Source organism: Myotis nattereri (genome assembly GCF_964212035.1).
Source record: "Myotis nattereri genome assembly, chromosome: 18".
NCBI lineage: Eukaryota > Metazoa > Chordata > Mammalia > Chiroptera > Vespertilionidae > Myotis > Myotis nattereri.
The window spans coordinates 34,594,131-34,616,928 of NC_138093.1; the positions used below are offsets into that span (position 1 = coordinate 34,594,131).

At 57.1% G+C, this 22,798-nt stretch overlaps 1 protein-coding gene across 3 annotated transcripts in view; it reads right to left on the reverse strand.

The window, feature by feature from the left end:
- Positions 1 to 22,798, reverse strand: part of TMCC2 (transmembrane and coiled-coil domain family 2) — a 36,480-nt gene that overhangs the window by 2,752 nt on the left and 10,930 nt on the right. For 2 of the 3 annotated variants that reach the window (XM_081112390.1, XM_081112391.1), the window contains exons 2-3: positions 20,315 to 20,857; positions 737 to 1,677 (exon numbers count right to left, since the gene is read on the reverse strand). In XM_081112390.1, the coding sequence (XP_080968516.1) occupies positions 737 to 1,677; positions 20,315 to 20,857 (1,484 nt within the window). Of the gene's footprint in view, positions 1 to 736; positions 1,678 to 9,248; positions 9,457 to 20,314; positions 20,858 to 22,798 lie in introns of those variants that run through there. The other variant, XM_081112392.1, reaches the window with a different exon arrangement.

Below are 22,798 nucleotides of genomic sequence, written 5' to 3' on the forward strand. Positions count from 1 at the left end.
CTGGGGATCAAGCTTGCAACCTGGGCATGTGCCCTTGACTGGAATCGAACCTGGGACCCTTCAGTCCACAGGCTGATGCTCTATCCACTGAGCCAAACCAGCTAGGGCTAAATAATTTTTTTAAAAAGAAAAAGTGCTAAGGATAAAATCCCTAAGAATCTCAGGGAGCAAGTGCCAATGCCACATGAGAGGCACAGAGCAGAAGAGCAGGTGGGCAGAGGGGAGGAGGGACCAAGCTCAATGCACACTGACGTGCCGGAGACTGACACCCTTTAACTTCACAGGTTTGGTTTCATTCAATCCTCACAGACATTTCGAGCGGGGATTCATGGTCTTCCCGCACACAGACAAGGGAACCAGGTGCTGAGAGCAGTAAGGGCTTTGTCAATAGTAAACAGTAAAGAGTAGAGCTGGGATTTGAACCCGGGTCACCTGACTCCAGAGTCAGTGCTCCTCACCAGAGGAGAAGCCATGTAGCTGGTCCCTGCCTTGGTTTCCCCTTCTGTACACTGAGCACATACAATCAAGTGGGGATGCTCACAGCTCCTGAGACAGGCAGAGCCTCCCTCCCATAGGCCTGTGCTCCCGTCTCCCTGCCCAGACCAGAGGAGGCTTCCAGCAGCACAGGGCCCTGTGGATGCCCTTCCACTTGCTCCACAGCCCTGCGCCTGAGCCCTGGGCCCCGCACCTCAGGCCAGGGGTTGCTGGGCGGAGGTGAGGGTGGAGGAGCACCCACCTGTAGCGCTCCTCCTGCAGGCACTGCGTCATGTAGGTGTAGTCCCTCTGCAGCTGAGACTTCAGGTCCTCCATCGAGTCCTCCAGGTGCGACTGTCCTTCCTTGATCTCCCGCAGCTCATCCACCAGAGCATCCAGGTTTCCGGGCGCCCCGTACAGTGTGTTCGACTTGGGGCTCCCCAGCACCCCGGTGGGCCCGGCCCCAGAGTTGCTGCCAACCCCGGCAGAGCTGGCGCTGGCGCTGGAACACTCGTCGTCGCTGCCGTACTTGGGGCTGGACACGAGCGTGGCGCTGCCACTCAGGGTCCGGGCCGCCTCCTCGGGAGGCCCGTCCTCCAGGGGGTCCTTCAGGTGGGCGATGTTGTCGGCGCTGCCAAACTTGTTGCGGATCAGGCTGGCGAACTCCCGGGGCTTGGACACCACGGCAGTGTGGGTGGCCTGCGAGAGGCCCGAGAGGCTGCCCCTGACGCCCTCCACCACGCCGCCCCCGAAGCCGCTGATGCCGGCGCGCACGTTGGCGCCCACGTCCTTCAGCCCCTGCTGCATGTCCCGCAGCACGTCCTTGGGCTGCCTCGAGGGCCCGTTCTGCTCGATCTCCCGCAGGCGCCGGCGGTAGTGCTCCAGCTTCTTGTGCAGCTGTGCGATGGTCTGGGCGGACTTCTGGTTCTTCTTCTCGAACACCTGCTTGATGCGCGACACCTGCTGCTTGTCCGCGTTGTTGGCCAGCTTGAGGTACTCCGCCACGTTGTCATCCCGCGCCTCCTGCTCGATCTTGATCTGCTCCGTGATCTTCAGGATCTTCTGGTGCAGGTGCTCGATGGCGGCCTTGGTCCGATGAGGGTCGGGGGCCCCGTCCGGCACGTCCAGGCTGATGGGGCCATCAGTGTCACCATGGCCGGGGCCACTGGAGAGGCTCAGGCCCACGAGGTCCCCTTTGTCAACCTAGGGGAGGAGGCAAGCAGAGGAAGCCTGGGTCCACCAGGAAACCACGGGAGGGAGCCCCTGACACCTGTGGACCTGGCTTCTCTACCTACAAAGTGGAGGCAGGTGACGGGGAACCTCAGGAAGAGGTTCAGCATGACAACAGAATCCCTTACGGCCGCCCTCACTCACCTGCCACCTGCTATCCACCTGATCCCACAACGGCCCTGAGTGCGCCCAGGCAGAGGGGTGCCTCCTTGGGACAGAGTTCACGTGACTATGAGCAGTCAGGCCTCCTGCCCACATGGACCACGCGGGCTGGGGCTTCACTGGAGCCACAGGGTTGAATTCTCAGGGATGAGACAAGCTGTCCCTCCGGACCCAACCTCCCCACCGGCTCCTGCCTTGAGCGGCCTCTCGCTCAAACCTGACCGGAGCCCACACTTTGGCCCCAGCGCTGGCACAGGAAGCTCCCCGCCCTCCCCACCCCGGCTTCTCTAATGCAGTTCAGCGGGTCACCCCACTTCTGCTGCACCTTCCCGGCCCGTTACCTTCCAGGTCACTGGGATTGTCAGCAACCTCTTCCGCTTCATGATGGTGGGAGCGCCCGACCCTGCCCAGGCTCCCAGAACTGGGAGGGGAGCGCCCCCTGCCACCCTGCTGGCCAGCTCCCCGAAGCCTCTGTCCCAGAAGTAACCCACAGGCCGAGGGAAGCAGGCAGCGGTCTGGGACCCAGAGGCACCAGCTGCCCTGCTGGGAAGGGGCTGGATGTGCAGGAAAGAGATGACAACAGCCCTTCCTCGCCAGCAGGCAAGCAGGCCCCTGACCCTGAGTGAGTCAGGGTTAGCACGAAGGAAAGAGAGACTGATAAGGGGGTGGGGGGAGAGCAGGGAGGAAGGGAAGGTCACAGAAGACAGGAAAGATGGGAAACGCAGGTCAGATGAGGGCGGGTGGGCCTGGAGCCTTGTCCTGCAGGGCCGGCTCCCCCCAGCCTGTAGGAAGATCTCTCTCCACAACCGAGTCTCAGTGTCTTATCGCCACGCAACAGCGGAAGCAGCAGGAAATGGCTCAACCCCATGTATTTTTACACACCCCAACTCGGCTGGGTCACATCATCGCTTTTTATATGTCTGGGGGCAGGGGCGGGGTGAGGTCTATGTGGGGGAAGGGGTCAAACACAAAGCAAGTGGCCCAGTCACATGCTCCAGAACTGGAAACAGCCCATGCCAATTACAGGCAGAAGTCACCCAACTCGAGGTCCGCCGAGATACCAAGTCGTGAAAACAGGACTGAAAACAATGGCCCCGCCGCCCTCGGGAGCCAGGGGAGGGCGGCTCCTCCTGGCCTTCCTCTGGGGCCTCTTCAGGTCGGGGTTCCACTGGGAACGCTGGGGACACCGAGGTCGCTTCCCCACCTCTCCTGCAGTCAGGACTTCCTCTTACATTCGCTTGGGTCTCCCCTGGTGTCCCCTGGCCCTCCTGCCACGCGCTCATCCCGGCAGGACGCTGCTCCCCTGACTTGCTGGCCTGGGACAGCAGAGGAGCCCAGGCCACAGCCCCTCACGCGGTCTGTCCCCAGGTCTCATGGCCCCACTGTCTGACCTAAAACCGAGCCTGCAGCTAGACCCTTCCTCCTACGCTGCTCCCTGCCGTGACGGCCAACAGCCCATCTCAACTGTCCTGCCCCTCGGTGTCCCCACCGGCGACACAGGGGTGACCAGATCCGCTCTCAGGCCTGTGGTGAGGGTCACACAGGGCCGGGCGTTGAGTGGCCAGCACTGCTGTCTGCAGGGCACTCAGAAGGCACTCAGAATGCTGTGGGGTCTACGCAGCACCGTTCTTTTTCAGGGCAGGAATGCCACGTATTTAAGAGATTATACCAACAATTTACTCTGTGCTGACGCGGCAATATAGACGTGAACGAGACAAAATTCTATCTGCAGCGCGTAGCTTTACATGAAGGAACCTGACCCTCTCATAAGGCCCCTGTGTTTTCCCAAGAAACTCAACTCCTTCCCTCTTCTCCACGCTCTTCCTGGAGAGAGAATTCCCAGAGAACGAGCTTGCATCTGGCTGCGTCGCTGCCTGAGGCTCCGCACTGCCGTTCGCTCATCCTCATAACGAGGAGGGAGGGCGGCCGCGGTCCCAGCGTCTTGGAGGAGCGTGGGAGGCACTAATGAGACGCGGGTTCGGAGAAGCTGTGAAAGTGGAGGTGCTTCGGGACTGCGAGGGAGTGTACGCAGCTCTGCTCTGGCAGCCTGGAGTCTGGCCCCGTTGGAGGCCAGCTAGCTTACACATGGAGAGCAGAGGTGAAGCTGGCTGAGAAACCCCAGGATCGAGAGGAGAACAACACTGGTAAAACCAGTTGGAGTCTGATGGTGGGCTGCAGTGACCTGGGGCTGGGACCCTGGCCCCCTCGCCCACCCCCTTCTCTGCCCTGGGGTCCTGCAGCAGGACACCAGCCTCCTCGCGGCTCCCCCACTCCCCACTCACTGAGGTCTGCCAAGCCTGGGTCCTGCTGGTCATCTCCAGTCACAGAACATCCCCTTCGCCCTCGTCACCATGGAGGAAGGGAGCACGCAGGAGTAAGGGGGGGCTCTCCATGCCCTGGCCTCCCCAGGCACCCCCTACAGCAGCAGTGTCCTTTAAGGACTGAAGGGAGAGGGGGTGGCTGAGCAAATGAGAGCCAAGGAGGTGGCAGAAGACGGGCAGAGGGACAAGGAGGGAGGGTGCTTCAACTAAGGAAGGAAAAAGAGAGCACAGAAGGAGAAAGCTGTTAAGAGGGATGGAACAAGCAGAGAATGAGGAAAGGAGAAAGATTTGAAAAAAAAAAAAAAAAAAGCAAAAACAATGAGACAGGCGATAGGACCCATGCTGGGAACAGAAAGGGCACTAAACGTGCGGTCAGACACCAGTTTAGAATCCCGGCTTTCACTTAGCAGCTGTGCACCCTTGGATATGTCATTACCTTTTCTGAGACTCAGTTTTCACATCTAGAAAAGGGCTGCAATTCTACCTACACCAAAGGGTTATCAGGAAGATGAAACAAGTCACTCTGAGTAAGTCCACAGTGGCAGTACAACCTCAGGGCATACAGAAGGCGCTCAAAAACAAATAAGAACAAATTAAGCAACATTTCACACCGACTGGAATGACTGTAATTTTAAAAAGGAAAATAACAACTGTTGGCGAGGATGTGGAGAAATTAGAACCCTCACAGCTTGCTGGTGGGAATGTAAAATGGTGCAGCCACTGTGGAAAACAATTTAGTGGTTCCTCAAAGTTAAACATGGAATTACCAACTGAAATGACCCAGCAATTCCGCTCCTAGGTATATACCCAAAACAATTGAAAATGGGTATTCAAATAAATACTTGTGCATATTGTTCATCGCAGTACTATTCACAATAGCCAGCGGGTGGACACAACTCAAATGCCCATCAAATAGTAAATGGCAAACAAAATTGGTCAATCTATACAATGGAATATTATGTTATTCGGCCATAAAAGGAATGAAGTACTGACACGTGCTACAACACTGCAAAACTCGAGAACATTACACTAAGTGTAAGAAACTAGATACAAAGGGTCATTATTAAATGATCCCATTTATATGAAACATCCAGAACAGTTAAATCCATAGAGACAGAAGGCAGCTTAGTGGTGGCCAGGGCTGGGAGGGAGAAATGGGGAGTGGCTGCTTGATGGATACAGGCTTCCTTTGGGAGTGAGGACAATGTTCTGGAACTAGAGGTGATGGTTGCACACCTGGAAGTGTGCAAGGCCAGGGTCCTCCCACCTGCTAGCCTGGGCTGCAGGTCCAACCAATGTCCTATTGTGGAGGGTATGTGGGTCCTTCATCTTATAGCCCCATTTGCAGTAGAGCAGAGGTTGTTTCTAACTCACTGCCAACCCCCTTCCTGGGGCTGGGTGAGTAAAAAGAAGAGCAATACTGGTCACTAGCGGGTGGAACTCCAGGGTGCCCCAGCCCAGGGCACAAACTGCGTGGGCTACAGAGGCATCACTGTTCCTCTCTCAACACTGCCAGGGGCTCACCTGGCCCAGGGCCCCTCCCCCCTCTCTCCGGCCTGAGAGGGGCTGGACACTCCACAGGTACCTGACCCCAGCATTAACCCCTGCGCACAGGCTGGGCAGGGTCTAAGAGGAGATTGTGGAGGGAGGCCATGCCTCTTCCATGAGCCTCTTCTATGCCAGGCCATTCGGGAGGCCATGCCATGCTCCCTGTGCCTGGTGCCCACCAGCCAGGGCCCGCGTCAAAGCCCTTACTCTTCACAGAGACTGGGCTCCGGGAAGTGCGGATGAACGTCCTGGAAGAGCCAGAACCAGGACGCTGTCTTTAGTGTCCAGGGCCCTACTTGCCCTTTCCCTCTCCCTGCCCCTGTGAGACCCTGGAAGCAGCCCTGCACATGGCTCACAGGGCCTGGCCTCCCCTCCCCGCCCCCCGCCCCCAACCACTCTAAGCAAAACCAGATTAGGCACTGGGCCAGATTATAAGAGCTCCCCAGCCCTGGCTCTCTGGCCTCCTCCCTCCTCCCAGGCCTGAGCTCATGTCCTCGTGTTAACCCGGCCCAGGCACGGGACAGCGGCCCTTCCTCCGCACACTAGCCCAGCAGCCTGGCCCCGAGGCCAGGAGCACACAGGAGACATTGTGGACGAGAAAGCACCCCAGCCCACGTGGAGCTCTGTGTGGGAGGGAACGGGTCCTAACGATGGTGTGCGCTCCACACCTGAGCTCCCAGTTCCCAGGAGACTGCAGAGGGGCCTAGACTGACCCCCACCCCCAGGGACAGATAGTGCCTTCCTAGATGTACAAAGAGCTCCTGGGGGGTCCCCAGAGCCGCTGACACAGAGATGGGCGTCCAGTCCTGCTCGGGGTGGAAAGCCAGCACTAAGGTAGGTTGCTCTGACACGAAAAGAGCTCTGGGGTTCCTGTGCTTCCCTTTAAGAGGACACGGCAGCCTGTCATTCGGGAAGAGCTGCCCTGAGGTTCCCTCCCAGGGTCGGGAAAGGGGGTCGGAACTGCCCTGTCTGTGGGCCTGGCCAAGCGGGTCAAGGTCCTCTCAGGACACGGCCCAGAGCAGGGCCTGGGCTTCCAGTGGCTACAGGCCCAGCAGGCGAGTGAGTCAGGAGCTGCCTGCCCCAGGCGACTCAGCAAGATGCCTCCATCTGCTCACTTCTGGCCCCGTGACTGATCGGAGCACCCCTCCCAGGATGGCGAACCCCCAGATTCCCTTTTCCTATGAGCTCCCAGAGGGCGAGGGAGGGAGGTACACCAGGCCAGGCAGAGAGGAAAATCCATGGCCGACTACAATCCTTCAGCGCGAAGAGGCAGCTGGGAGGGAGGGAACCGGACATCTCCCATTCCAACCTGGCACTCCAGCCATGGCAGGCAGGATCATTACCCCAGCTCTCGGTCCTGGCATCAGGGGCTGCCCCCCTTTCACCAAATCAGCGGGCACAGCTGCTGGGCTGCTGGCTCTCTCTCTTCCTGAGACATGCGGCATCACAGCTGACACGAGCACCTTCAGGTGGAGACAGGAATGGGAGAGCGGAGGGGAGCACACCAGCCCGCCCAGTGGTCCCACCGGTGCCTGAGAGCCTGAGCTTTTCTCCAGAGGGCTGGGAGGCAAATGCTTAGATAACGGGGTACACAGGGGGCAGCAGGTCTGTACACTAGGCCTGTTCACTGGGGTAAAGTGGGGTGAAAAACTGCAGTAACATCCCCACCTCCACACGGGGGCCTCGAGGGGCAGGGCAGATGCGCAGGCTCCGGGCTCTCCCGGCCTCTGTGGTTTACAAGCAACCTCACGCTGCTACAAGGATTCCAAAGTACAGGGTACACACAGACGAAAAAGACCACTCATCCTTTCATGCTGCACCCACGATCTCAAGGCAGCGCCACTGGCTGAGGCTTTGATCAGCCTCCTCCTGCAGCCAGCGACGCTCCCCCCACCCTGCCCCTAGGGGACACCCCTCATTAGCCCTCAGCTGCCAGGCCTTTTCCCTAGGTCCCCCCCTGGGTTCTGGTCAAAACCACACCCTCCACTCCATGGCCTCCTTCCCTACCCCGCTGACAACAATGCCCTTTTGTCCACACAGAAGTCCCATAGTCCCCTCTCTCCTCACTCCCACAGACCCGATGAGGCCCTGAGCTGCCCTCCCACCTGGGGGCCTCCTCCGAGTTCTCCCAAAGCTCCCAGCGCCCAACATGTTGCTCCCTCTAGACTCTCCCACTGGCCCCCTGGGTCAGTGCTCATGGACCGTCACACTCCCCGCTGCCTGTCACTGTGTCTCCATGGACATAAACAGCCACACCAGGAACGCCCTTCTACGTAACTTCACGTCAGCTCCTCCAGCCCCGGGTGGAGGGACATGTGGCTACTGGTTTCTGGAAGCATCAGTGCCGGGGTTCACTCGCCTCCTGCACAAGGTCCCCTCACAGGCCCCCCCAGCACTGGGCCGCCTGCGCCTGGAGGCCCAGTGCTCGCCCCTCCTCCCTTCTCCCTCCACAAAGAGTTCTCTATAAGGGAGAGAAGGGGAGCCGCACCCTGAGCCCAGAGCACAGCCCGCCTGACAAACTGCCCAAGTGGCTTTCTCCATCACCCTGCCCCACCCGGCAGCTACTCTCCTCCCACCCACCAGGGGCCTCACCCGTGTGGGTACCATTTCCTGAAGCTGTGCTGGTGCTGGGGTGCCGGGGGCTCTAGGGCCCCAGCTTTCTGCAGGTCGTGCAGGACCCCCGAGGTCACAGTCCCTGGGCAGCACTGGGCTTGCCGAGGGAAGCCGGGGCCTGCGAGCAGGGGTGCCGGCGCTCCCAGGCTCTGCAGCCGCCATCTCGCCTGAGGCCCAGCCCAAGGATTAGTGGCGGATTGCTCTGGGAGATTTCCCCCTCCCGTGGGGCTCTCGCACTGCTCCTTCCCATCTGGAAGGAGACAAAAGCGTTCACCAGGCCGGTAGACCAAGCTCTGATGAGCTGTTGCCCAACCCACCCTGCCTGTCCCCAAGTCCAGCTGTTGCCATGTGAGTTCAGTGAGCACGGAAGACCCAGGTGTGACAGGAAGCAACTCTAACGTGTGCACCTGCATCATTTCTTGCCGTCGTGCATGCCTGGACCATCACAGCCCCTCCACCATCACAGCCCCTCTCACAAACAGAGGTACAGTCCACCCTTCTTCAGCCTCCCAACGGGAGTGGGTCTCCTAGCCAGGCTTCCGGGATCGAAAGCTCTCCAAAGCCAACAGGGCTGGAGCCCAAAAGGGCTCCTTGCTGGATCCCTGCGCAGCCAGCTTAGCCAAGTCCTCTGCCTTTCCCTGCTGCCCTGCCCCCTGGCTTAAGGCACCACCCTCCCAATGCACCCTCCCTCCTCCGATACCCAGACTGCAGCCAGCCTCACCGGGGAATTCCTCTGCCCCGAGGTCCTCTCTTAGAAATCCACCCTGTGCTCTGGACACCCCTGCAGCTATTGCTCCACTAGCTTCTGCTCCCCCTCTCTCCCCGGCCCACCCCTACCCTCACCCCCAGCAGCACTGCCCAGGCAAAAGCATCTAAGATAAAACTTAATGGTAAACTCACAGCAGCCTCTTCCTCCTTGACCTTCATCTTGACAGTATCGGCAGGAAATCCTGGGAATGGCCAGCAGAGGGGGCCAGAGGTTCACAGTTGAGGAGAGCAAGCTGTGAGGAGGGTAGTGGGGAGGCCACAGAGTTCTGGGGTCTGCTGCGTCTCTCTAAGGGCAGCTTCCCATGGCAGAGTCACCAGTCAGAGAAGACATGGATTCTGCACCCACTTGAGCCTGGTGAGGGACTCAAAGCTTAAATACTGCGGGTGAACATGGATCGTGCTGATGGGGTGGTTCCAAGTTCAAGAAGGTGCGAGGAGATAAGGGCCCAGTGTTATCTCTGGGGCCCAGGGCCAGGTCCTGCAGCCAAAACACCAGGGGCAGGAATCCCCACCCGGGGCTTGTGAAAACCTTACAAATATTTGTGGTGGCCGATGACTTGGGGTTTGTGAGGACAGGAGCCCAATAAAAACAAAAACACAGATTCTCATTTCTGGGGCCAGCTCTGGCCTGAGGTCAGGGGTCAGGGACCACTTCGGCAGCCTCCCGTCTATAAAGGATGAGCTCTCTCAATTTTCACTTGACGCCTTGGCACTGAGCACTTGTCCTCTTGCATAATGTCTATGTATAAATAGGCCTGCTGTCCCTAGGAAGGCAGGGGTCAGATGGCAAATACACCAGGCCCTGCGCTGCGCCCAGCATGAGTCCGACCCTCCCTCAGTATTTATGTCTGTAAAGTGACTGTGTCATCTCACTCGGCTGCCACGGGAGACAGTCATCTACTGCAGCAGCAATGGAGCTGGCCTGGTCCTCACACTCAAGACAACCCTCCCGGCCCCTCCTCTCTATGCTCCCCCAGGCTAGGATTCCTAACCTCTCCTCCAGGAGCCCCGAGGTGGGAGGGGCTGAATGAGCTGAGCCCTGGGGTTCTCTCAGGACCCCTCACAGGTCCCGCTCCCCAGGCTGCCAAGGATCATGAAGGCTCAGAAGCACCCGGAAGAGCTTTCTACCAGCCACACGGAACCACCAAGATGACCCTAAGGAGAGTCACCCCAACACGGCCGCTGGCATCCCCTAATGAGAGGATCCAGCTCCCCTCCAGACACACCTACCCAGCAGCACACTAACAAACGCAGGAAACGGCCGGTGGAACTCAGGGGTGAAGCAACAGTCTGCTAAGAGGAAAGCAGCAAACAGGAAGCAGCGGTGCCTGCTGGGCAAGCCCGCAGGGGCGATCCCCGATCCTCCAGTCAGTTTCTGTCTGCATGTGAGGACTGTTCTCAAATCTGCCTCCTGCTCTGGGTGGGGAAGCAGGCGCCCAAGGCCTCCGGATGGATGGCGAGGGCCTGGGTCTCGGGTCCAGACCTGCTAAGGGACCCTGTTCGAGTCACCAGAGGCTCTGATACTCAGCGTCCACAACAGCCGTGGGAGGGCCCGAGAGGAGCGGGGGGCTGGGGAGGCCCCTGGCTGAGAGTGGGCATACGGCAGGAAGGCACGGCGGTCCCCGGTGCGGGCTGGGACTCAGTGGCACACGGAGGGTGTGGAGCCAGAGGCTGCTGTCAGTCCTCACCCTGCCGCTCAGGCTGTGTGGCCTCGGACTCACTTCACAACTGCACGAGGCAGCAGCACCTACAAAGCCGCTGCCTGGAGGAAGAGGCCTTAGGGAACAAGACCAGGGCACCAACGGGAAGAGGGGGGTGAGCTGAGCCCTGGAGACTTCTTCTGAATCCCAGCCTTGGTATTCTAGCTGCTCCCAGGCTGCAGTGAAGGTAAAATGGGAGCATGACACGTCATAGGTTTTACTTAATAGATGACTGGTCACCACCTGTGTATGTACACACACACACACACACACACACGCACACACACGCGCGCACACACATGCACATACACGTGCGCGCACACACACGCACACGCACACACACACACACGTGCCACGGTCAGTATAGAAGGTCCCTGGAAGACTTTGCCTGGGACAGAAGAAGCCAGGAAAGTGGCTGCTGTAAGGACACAGCTGAGAGTGGCCGAAGGACACAGGAAGAGCTGCAGTGGGTGCTAAAGCCACAGGCTCTGAAAGCACAGGCGCCACAGAGCTCGGTAAGTGCCATTACGCGTCCTTCCTGGTAAGTCCTGGCCGTCCGCTGGCTGCCCTGCCACCTGCTCCGGGGCCTGGCACAGACGCAGGCCCCACCTCGCCAAGTCACTGGGGATGCGCAGGCCCAGGCAGCTGCGCGGTGGCAGGTGGCAGGCCTCACTCTCGCCACTTCTGCAAGTTAGCCTGAGTCCGGGGGCGACAGGTGGGCTCACGGCACCCTGGAAGGGGACCCTGGACAGAAGCCAGGTCCTGCTCGCAGGCTCTCCGCTCTGCACGCCTGGCGGGTCCCATCCCTCTCCCACTGGGCTCCCTTCATTTCGTTTTCTCTTCCCGACCCTTCATTTCCATGCCACGCCCCTTCTTTCTTTAACACTCTAAGTATTAAATTTTTCTTGTCTCTCCCTTTGCCCTTGTGATCATTCTTCAGTCCCCTCCTTTTTTAAATCTTCCTACTTACTTTTTTGTCTTGGGAGAGAAAAAAAGAAAGCGTGAAACACACATTCTGAAAGATGGGGAACCTGAGAAGTCAGTCTGTAGGAGCAAAGTCTAACGCTGAAAAGCAGCTAAATTTAGTAGCTCGGAATACAAGGTGAGGCCTTAAAAAAGTATCTCAGGCTCCAGACGAGCTGTCACATCTCTGTTAGCACTGCTCCGTGAAGGGCTCCGGTCTCTAAGGCTCACCTCTTGGACTTCGGGGCTTGGGAAATGGTCAATATTCAGAGGTCTCTCACCTAACACTCACTTTTAGCCGCAGCCGGAAAGTGCACTTTCTCGGGAACCCCAGTTATCGAGGAGCCTGGCCTCCCTCTGGGGAAATGCGGGAGGAGGTTCACATTCCTCAGGACGAACCAGAGGAACCAGGGTGGGTGGGGCGGGGGTGTTTCCCAGGGGCAGGTGGGCAGGCCTGGCCGAAGGGGCTGAAGAAGCAGGCAGCAAGGCCACCGCCCAGAAAGCCATGGGGCGACATCGCATGCACACGCCACGCCACCTTTCAGCGGCTTCCAGGGAGGGAGGAGGCCATCTCTGCCACCCGCTGGTCCTTTGCCCGTCTGATGCCAGAGACACTCCTGTTTCCGGAGTCCTCCTGGGGCACCGTCATGAGCCAGATGCTGGGCAGTGGAGAGAACCACGCACCTAGGCTGCTTCTTAAAAAAATCAAAACTGGTGCCAGGCAGGTAAAGAGAGGGACGATGCCAAGGGTTTCCTGGCCACTCTATTCTCCTGGCGGAGGGGACCCTGACAGGGCTAAGAGAAGGTGACCCCGAGGAAAGCACTATTTGGGGGCAATTTTTAGGAAACAAAGCACCCTCCACTCCACCCTATTTGCCAAGAATAATTCCCAAGGGCTCCTTTCCACCAAAAGCAGAGGGATGGTTGAACACAGAACTCTCAGGCCTCCTGCTGCCTCAAGGGCTCAGAGCTTCCCGGGAGCCGCAGTGAGTGACCGAAGGCACTCTGCCCCTGCAGCGTGCTGTGCTGCCCGGGGGGCGCAGAGGGACGTGCCCAGCATGACCCAGGGGCTGGCCCACGATGGCGCTGAGCCCCCGAGGAGTCCTGCGACCCAGCTAGTATTAGGGTGTGGAGCTGCCTCTGCAGTCAGGGAAGAAACCTTATATCAGGAAGTTAATGTTACAGGCTCTGGTCTTTCCAGGGCAGGCTTCGCCTTTCCAGCCACCCCGAGGAGGCCTCCTGGGCGCGGTATCACCTTGGATCCGAGCTCGCTGTTGTGAGCCTGTTGAATTATTCACTAGCTATGGATACTGGCCTCGCTCTGGGGTCCCGGGGGTGGGGTATCTGGAGAGATGGAAAAGGATGCAGGGAGAATCCTCCAAATCCAGACTTGGGTGAAGGTCGAAAAGGACAAAGAGTCAGGGGCATCCGATCCGTCTCTGCAGGAGGTGGAAAGTGGGCCGGGGGCACCAAGAACAGTCAGACAAGCTGCTTGCAACACCCCAACGCCTGCTGCTGGAGAGAGGAGAGAAGGCGACTGTTCTTAGAAACTTCACTCATTGCCTCCAGCCCCCCTACTGCAAAACCGGGGAGCCCCTGGGAGCCCAGAAGGAAGGCAATAGGTGGTGTGCACTCCTCTCTGCTCCTATGTCAGTGCCCTCTGCCTCAGAGGGTATAAATAGAGAAAGCCCAAACTGTGCCTATGAAAAGAAAGAAGAGGCAGAGGCGGGGATCAGGTTCGTGATACTGTATTTCCATTGCCTCATCTGGCACCAGAGGGGGCGAGGGTCATGTTTCACATCTCAGGGATGTGCTGGATCAGGGAGGAATGTGCCTATGTCTGGGAGACCTGTGCCAGCTCCCATGCCCCATGCCCACATCACCAGCGCCGGCTCCTCACTGTCTGGAACCAGATGACAGGGCTCCTCTTGCTGCAGACGGTTATCGCGCTGGCATGGGGGCTGACACCGGACCCTTCCGCGCAACTTCCCTTGGCAGTGCTGGGGCGTGCGTGTCAGAGGGTGCCGAGGCCCAGGCTGAGGCCGACGACCCTGAGGGAGCAGGCTGGGGGCCTGACTGGTGTCGCCCACCTGTGTCTGGGCCGGCATCATCTCAGCCCTCAGGGGCTGAGCCTGAGCTTAGAGACAAGCAGGTGGCGAGGTAATGTGATGTTACCTAACTGCACCCGGGGACTCTGTACTCTCAGAAGCCAGAGCTAATCTGGGAGCACTGGGAACTTTCTATCTAGAAAGAAAGTCATGGATGTCAGTGGGGAAAGGATGAAGAAAGCCTAATTCCAGGGCCAGGTGCCTGCGGGGACACTGTCTGAGCCCACGGTCAGTTCTAAAAGTCGAGAGGAAGCTGCTGCTCATGCCCTCTGGGGCCAGAGCTTCAGGTAAGGGGCAGAGTCCGCATGTTTGGCCCCTCCCCTGACTGGGCAAGACCCTAAAAGGAAAGGGGATTCCCCTCAAACTGGAATTCAAATCAGACTAAAGAGAGAACTTTTTTAAAAATGAAAGTGCAACTGACAGACAATATTATATTAGTTTCAGGTGCATAATAGCGATGCAGCATTTCTATGCCTTACAAAGTGTCCCCCACAATAGCATTTATGTAACTTACTTACAAAGTGGCCCCCGCAATACGTGTGACCCTTGGACACCATGCAAAGTTATGACGACACTATTGATTATTCCCTGTGCTGTGCACAACTTGGCTTGCCAGATACCGTAAGGCAGACTGCTGTGGTGGGGCCTGGAGGCCCCTGGGAAATCCGGGCTTTTAATCACTGGGATTGGAAGCAAGAGTTTGTGGCAAATCACAGAGCTGCCTGCCTTGGCCGCGGAGGCTCTTCTGAGGCCACGGGGCTGGCTGCCTCTGGCCCTGCGCCGCCTAAGGAGCCTCTCCAGGCAGGAGGTGGGGGGAGAGAGAAGGGAAATAGGATGAAATCTGGAGGAGGGAAGAGAGACGGCAGCTGTCCTCCCCAGCAACCGGCACAGACTCAAGCAGGTACAGAGTGACTGTGACCGGGAGCAGCGCCACAGGCTCCAAAGCGCATGCGTCTGCGTGGACAGGCCGAGGGACCCCTTCGGCCGCCCGTGTAACTTGCCTACAAGTTCAGACCCATCGGCAGGCCGCACAGATGAATGGCCTGGCCTCCCCCAGCTGCCGAGGGGACATGTTTGGAAACCTCTCTCAGCAGAGCCGACCCCACCCACCTTGAACCAGCAGGCTCCCAGACATAAATAAACCAGAGCCCTTGGGCCTGCCAAGCTCTGTCTTCTTGGCAAGAGCCTCGGGCAGAGGGCGGCCCCTCACCCCCACCCCCCACCCCCAGCACAGAGGGGTGCTTATTTACGCCAGGCGGAGGGGAAGTCCCCCTGCGGCTGAATCTGGTGGAGGAGTGTCCGGAGCCGGCCCTGCTTTAGCTGATGAGCCACTGGTTTCCCCAGCTGGGCCTGGAGATAACACCTCCACAGGCGCAGGGAACTGTCCAGTCATGACATCATCTCCTCCTCCTCACTCCTCAGCACCTGGTCCTCTCCCCACCCTGCCTGCCCTCGAAGCCGGAGGGGGGCGGGGGGCAGCAGGCTGGCCTGTCCATAAAAGCCCTCCTGCCACTGGGCCCTCCTTGCTGGTCTCTGAAGGCTGCCCAGACACCCTCTGTGAGCTCCCAGCTCCCCACCCGCCATGCTGCTCCCTGTGCTCAGAGGGGACGGAGCACACTGCACAGAGGGGAAAGGGCGAGCAGGGCAAGGTCAGGGGCTGCTGGGCAGAGCTGGCTGTAACCCACACTCCTGCGCTAGCCTCTCCACAGAGCCTCCCAGGGACACCATGCACAGCCCGGAGGGGAGGGAGGAATGTGGTGACAGCTGGGGAGAGGTTTTTGTGTGTTTTTTAAAATTTGTTTTAATCCTCACCTCAGAATATTTTTTCCATTGCTTTTCAGAGAGAGAGGGAGGGAGGGAAGGAGGGAGGAAAAGAGGGAAGGAGAAAGAGAAAAATCGATGTGAGAGACACATCAATCGGCTGCCTCTTGCACACACCCCGACTGGGGACAGGGAGCAAACCTGAAACCCAGGTGTGTGCCCTTAACTGGGACTTGAACCCTTTGGTGCACAGGCCAATGCTCTACCCACTTAGCCACGCCGTCCAGGGCAGGGGAGAGGTTGTGAACAAGGCTGAAAGGGAAGCAATGAACGATCCAGACAGGAAGGAACAGGAGAAAAGGGACAAGGGCCGCTGACCCCTGCCAATCTGCTCCCAGGTAATGAAGGCAGGACGAAAGGGTTACTCAATTTTCCTGAGTACACATTTTCTAGAAACTGCTGCTCAGCGAAGAAAACATTAAAACAGAGGGTAGGGACTCATCCGCTGAGGCAGCCCATATCCAGTCACTGCACCTATGACCAGTGGCTCCTGCTGCAGCCGCGGGGATTCCCAGGAGCAGGCCACACTCCGATGGGGACCCAGACGTCGTGTCACCTGCCTTCTCTGTTCGCCTGCCAATGCCCAGTGTGCCAGCGGATGCTGACAATGTTTCTCCACTTTATAGATATAAGACAGAGTAGTTACCTTGCTCAGTGCCACACAAATAATAGAAAGCAGAATGGTGAGGCTGAGATGACAACTTTGTTGTTGTTTTAAAGGGACTCATTTAAGGCACAACCTCAAAGACAGCTAACTGGGTTTGGAGAGAACAAATGACAGCCAGACCATATCACCAGGGCAGAACTGCGGCTGGGGCTGGGGGCCCCATCCTGTCCCTCTGCGGAGCCCAAGCTCTCCTCGGGGCTCCAGGGCCCCTACTTTCTTAGGTTGGGGTCGGGTGAGCCTCTCCAGGGCAGCCCAGGAACTTCAGCTGCCTCCGGGGTGTTTTGATAACTCAACCCCCGAGAGGACTCTGGACGGGGCTCTGGTCCGAAAGCCAGCTGGTGCATTCTAAACAATGGCAAGGGGTGTTGTAGTGAGGGAGGCTTATGAATTAAAAATAGATGCTAGTAATCACCAGGGAGCTTGCAGAGAGCATGTGGGGCTGTGTTTACTCGAGAGAGAAGAATACCTCCTATTCATGCCAGAGACCAGGGGGTAACCACCACAGCTTCTCACACCAACCAATGGCCTCTGGGTCTGGGGAAGTCAGCTGACAGAGCAGGGAACCCCCCCCCCCCAACACCTAGAAGGACCCCCCCAGGGCCACACCAGTCCCTGGAGGGACAGCTCCAGGTTCGGTAGCTGTGTAACCGAGGGAAATGTCAACAAGGAGATCAAGCCACCCTCCCTGGGCCGAGGCAAACCTGCTCACGGGAGATCCTGCATAAAAACATCGGATCTAGTCTCCTCCCTGCCATGAACGAGCTGGGTACCCTCAGACAAGCAGCCCCTTGATTCCTCCCTCTAAGCCTCAGTCTATCCAGCTGTAAAACGCAGATCATAATGCCTGCTTCACAGGGATGTTAGTAAGATTAACCAGGCAGTGCACGTGACAAAGCTTTGGGGAGCTGAAAGCTTTCAATAGGGATAGAAAACAATCACAGGAACAACCATTTCCCCCAACACCACCCTGACCCCAGTCACCTCACCCAAGAGTCTCTGGGCCTGGCCTCGGCCGGCTGCAGGAAGAGAACCCTGCCTGCCCTCTGGGTTTCTCCAGGGCACTGTGAAGGCCAAATATGAGCCACACAGAAAACCCTGGGGAGAAGCTCCCCTGCCGGTGCTCCCAGTCGGCAAACATCTACAACCCTTCCCAGCTTCCCCCGGGGCCCACCGCCCACCCGCTCCATCTGCCCCAGGGGCAGAGACTACGCGGTCCATGTTCTCTCTTGTTAGAGTACAGTCACTGTAGCACCAGAGACCTTCAATTAACAGAGCTGTTCTAATTTGATTTTTAAAATGTATTCGCTGACTCAGCAGTGAGCCGTGGGCCTGGCTACCTCACATGCAGGCTGACGGTTGTGCTGGGCCCCTCGGAGCCCCTCCCCCCCGACCCCCCACACACATACACACACATACACACAAGGCCATGCTACCCTTCTGGAGATACATCCAGATCTCACTCTCGGAACAGACTTCTTCACAGTTGAAACTTTGCTTGTGAATGGTCCAGCGCCACCGTTTTAAACACTGTCTACACACTGACAACTCCCCAGTGTGTGCCTCCAGCCTGGACCTCTCCCCGAGACTCCAGATTTATTCGTCTGATTGCTAGCATTTCCTCATGGGCGTTTAATAGACATCTCACATGTAGCATGTCTAAAACCTGCTCCATTTCTACCCCCACAGCCCTTGCCAAATATCTGTTCCATTTGCCTCTTTCCCCCAACTCAGTTGAGGACAATTTCTTCTTTCCAGCTGCCAGGCCAAAACCACGCAAGCCACCTTTGCCTGCTCCCTGTCGTGCCCCACATCTGTCGGAAATGGATGTAGCTTGATCTCTGAAGCAAATCCAGAACCCACACTTCTTACCCCCACCTGGCTGCAAGGCATCACCTCCCCGTTAGAGGCTTCCAGCACTTTCTAGCTGGCTCCATGCTCATGCCCTGGCTCACAGCACATTCTCCACCCAGCAGCCAGAGTGATCTTCTTGAAAGGTGTCTCTCATCTGTATAAAAACCTTCTAATGACTTCCCATCTCACTTGAGAAAAAAAAATGTCAAAAGCCTTTTTCCTGGCCTACTGGGCCCAATGTGATCTGCAATCCTCCCTGACCATCTTTTAAAAACCACTCAAAAAAATAAAATGAAATAAAAATAAAAATCACTCAAAATAAAATTGCCCCAACCCCACATCACTGGCCTGTCTCCTCCCCCAGACTACACGTGCTGCCACCCCTCCCACCACCTTCCTCAATGGCCTGGAAGTGGTTTCTTGCTGGTTACCAGTGACCCCCGCAGCCCCACCTTGATTCTTACTACCCATCTACATTCCCAAACCCAGATCTGACCTGCACCCCGGCCACACTCACTCTGTGGACTACTTCCTCCTCCTCCAAATGCCTTTCTCCTCTGGCTTCCGCCTCCTCTCTCCTACATACCTGGCTGCTCTGTCCCTGTATGCCAGATCCGCCCCTGGTCTCCTTCTCACTCAGCACACGCCCTCCCGGAGTCTCATCTACACCGACTTCAAGCTCAGTGCTGACTTCCGGGGCGCTAGACCCAGCCCAGACCGCGCCCCATGAGCCCGGCTGCCATGGTGCTCTGTAGTTAAACAGCAAAATTGAATTTACCACTTTCCTCCCAAACATGCTCCTTCCGCCCGTGTTTCCTACCAGGGAAAGGCCCATCCCTAAACCCTGGAGCCAGCCTCTCGGCCTTCCCTTCTTCGTCTTCCATATCCACGTCTCCACTTGCACTATTGATTCTAATGCCAAGTGTCTTCTGACTTTGTTTCCTCTCCATGTCTCACTGGCCTCAGTCTACCTGTCAGTCTCCCAAAGTGCTGGTCTCTCCAACCACAATGAGCCCCTAGGACAGTGGTTCTCAACCTTCTGGCCCTTTAAATACAGTTCCTCATGTTGTGACCCAACCATAAAATTATTTTCGCTGCTACTTCATCACTGTGATGTTGCTACTGTTATGAATTGTCATGTACATATCTGATATGCAGGATGGTCTTAGGCGACCCCTGTAAAAGGGTCGTTCGACCGCCAAAGGGGTCGCGACCCACAGGTTGAAAACCGTTGCCCTAGGAGCCTTTGGCACCAGCTTTTGTACAAACTGCACCTTCCCTCTCTGGTCCCCTTCACCGAGTTCTTTGCTGCCTAAATTATTTTCCTTCTTCAAGATTTAGCTTGATGGCTTCCTCCACAAGGTCTTTGCCAACTCCTCCTTCCCCTCCAGCCTCCCTCTCCTGAAGCTCCCACGGCCTCTAGCACAGCCTCATCACCCCATCGGTCCACTCTCCCCACTGTCTCCCTGCTACTCAGCGAGCTCCCTGAGGACACACCTCTGGCTTGTTCACTCTAATAGCACAGAACAAGCATTCGATAAATACCTGTTACATGAATAAGTTCAGGAAGTACCAAACTAGACTGTCTCCTTGCTGAACAGCACTTCACGGATCCCGCCCCTATCTTCTTTGGTTGGTAATAATAATAAAAACGCCACTGTACCAGGCTCCATTCCAAGTATGTTACACATATGAAGCCATTTACTCCTACAACAACTCTATTATTATCCCCACTTTCAACTGGGGAGACTGAGGTACAAAGAGGTTAAGTGACTGATGGAGCTGGCGAGTGGCAGAAGCAGGGTTGTGCTCTTAACCACTGCACGTGATTCCTCTCAATAGCATGTTTGAGGAAAACACACCAAAATTAATATCAGCCTGAGCCTTTGGGATCATCTCTGGCTTTGGCTCAGTCTACCTCTGCCTCCTTCAGGCAGGCAGACTGATCCGCAGGCAACAGGTGTCCAAGCCCACTGTGCCGGGCCCCCAGCTCAGCCCCAGGTGCAGAACCACCCCCTGCGCCCCGAAACAGCACTTGCCTCTGAGTAGCCCCCCCACCTGAAAGGCCCTCACCTTGTCCCACCTCACCTTGTCCCCGATGCCCTCGGCCTCCTCGGCCAAGAGGTACACATTGCCACCATCCGCCAGCAGCAAGGCCGTGTCAGTGGTGGAAGAGGAACGGGGCCGGCACTGGTGCTGGTGCAGGATGGCGGCCAGGCTGCTGTCCTGGGGGGCCTTGCGCAGCAGGTGGGGGCTGCCACGCTGGGGCTCCAGGGAGCTGCTCTTGGTACGTCGGCTGCCACCCCCGCTGCTGCCCCCGCTGCTGCTGTGCAAGCTGGCGCCCCGCTTGATGGAGGGCCGGGAGCGGATCTGCTGGAGCACACGGTTGAAGGCGGTGGGCCGGGCGGGCAGGTCGTGCAGGGACATGGCATAGGAGACCCGATGCATCTCGGGGGAACGCTCCTTCTCATCCGGGGAGTCATGGTCAGACACGCCCTGCTGCTGCTGCTGCGGCTGCGGCTGGCAATCCTGAGACGTCTGGTGCTCCCTCTCTCGTGACCGGCGGCGGCTGTGGAACAGGTGCTTCAGGCCGTGGCTGAACATGGAGCCCTCCGAGAGCTGCTGGGTTTTCTTAAGAGGGAGAAACAAAGGGCCCTGGTGAGTGGAAAGCTCCTGAATGCCCAGTTGGTGGGCAGAAGTGAGGCGTCTGCTCTTGGGAGATCAGTGTAGCCCCTACAGCTGTCTGAATCTGAAAGACCCTTTAAGGGCCCATCACACCTAAAGGTCACGCCTTGCAGAAAGGTGGCAGCCCAGACCTGCTCCTTTCCTTCCAAAGAAACGCACCTCCACGGCTCCCCACAGGACATTCCCAACCCACACGTGGGGTCAGGGTTACTGGTGAGATCCTCGTGGCTAGTCTGGGGCACAAGGGCATGCGCAGGGGCACACGCAGGCAGCTCGGAGGTGGTTTCCCTCTGGTCTGATTCTCCCCCGTCCCTCATCCCCTGCCTCATTCTAAGGTAGGTCCTCCTTCAAGCTGCACGGGCTCCTCTAGACCACCAGGCATCCATTTCCAAAGAGGCCTCAGTGTGACACTCTGGGAAAATCAGAGTCATACAATCAGGCTATGCTGTCGTAGCAGACACTGCTCACTGCCCACTCAATATCTTTCCCCCTTTCTTTCTTATCAACCAAACTGCATAGCCTTCATGCACCCTGCTAAAAATTCTTGCTTCATCAGACTCCCTTGCAGCTAAGAGTAGCCACATGACACAGTTTTAGCCAAAAAAACAAAAAACAAACAACAACAACAAAAACAAGGTGAGACTCTCTAGAAAGACTTGCTTCCCTAATAAAGGTCCTGGCCTTCCTACTTCTTCCCGACTGGAATGTGGAGGTAATGGCTGGAGATGCAGCAGCCATCTTGCCGCTAGGTGACTGGTATGATATGAAGGTCTGTTTGCACACAGTAGAGCCTGAGAACTTGAGGGCCCTACGGAACCACCAAAGCAGTTGTGAGTGCCTATCCTGGGATTCCTGCTGCATGAAATAAATAAACCTCGCTTTGTCTATACAACGCTAGTATGATTTTCTGTTATTTGGAGCCAGTCTCGTTCCTGGTATTGTTGACAATAAAATAAACTTCACTGGAGATTCCAGGTCAGTGAGTACATCCACATGCCAGGAGGGTGGGACACACCCCAGTTCCTTCAGGACAGAAACTCCCACACTTGGGACCCCTCCAGACCTCACCCTATGTACCTCTTCCTCTGGCTGTTCTTCCGTGTCCCTTATAACAAATTGGTAAACGTAAAAAAATAAAATAAGTATGTCCAGCCGGTGTGGCTCAGTGGTTGAGCGTTGGTTGACCTATGAACCAGGAGATCACGGTTCGATTCCTGGTCAGGGCATATGCCTGGGTTGCAGGTTCAATCCCCCATGGGGGCATGCGGGAGTCAGCCGATCTGTGATTCTCTCTCATCATTGGTGTTTTTATCTCTCTCTCCCTGTCCCTCTCCCTTCTTCTCTAAAATCAATAAAAAAATATTTTTAATCAACAAATAAACTCTTATGGACATACCTTTAGTGTCGTCAGTAATGTGACCACTTCTTTAGCATACGTATCAAAACCTGCTGTCCAAATGAGAGCCTTTCCCCTCAGACTGGAACAATCCCAAGAGGCCCCAGGGCCCAGTGAGGCCCTGGCAGCTCTGCCGCTGAGATTCCCCACCTGCTCCCAGGCAGGGCTGCTCAGAGAGGCAGCTGGACCACCAGGCCAGGCGAGACAACGTGTGCTGTCATCCCAGACAGCTGTTCTGTCGGGGGCTGTTTTCTCTGGCCAGGATGAGCCCTCAGCAGAGCTCCAGAGCCAGTGGGAGGAGGGCCGGGGACTGGGAGGACCAGGTGAGAACCCACAGTCTGTAACTCCTGGGCGGGAACTCTGAACCCAGCCATTTGGGACCCCATGAGCCACATCTGGAGAAGCAGCCCTTCATCGCATGAGGCAGCCTCCGTCATTTTAAAAACATTCCAAAGGATTACACTTCTTGGATTTTCTTTTTTTTTTTTTTC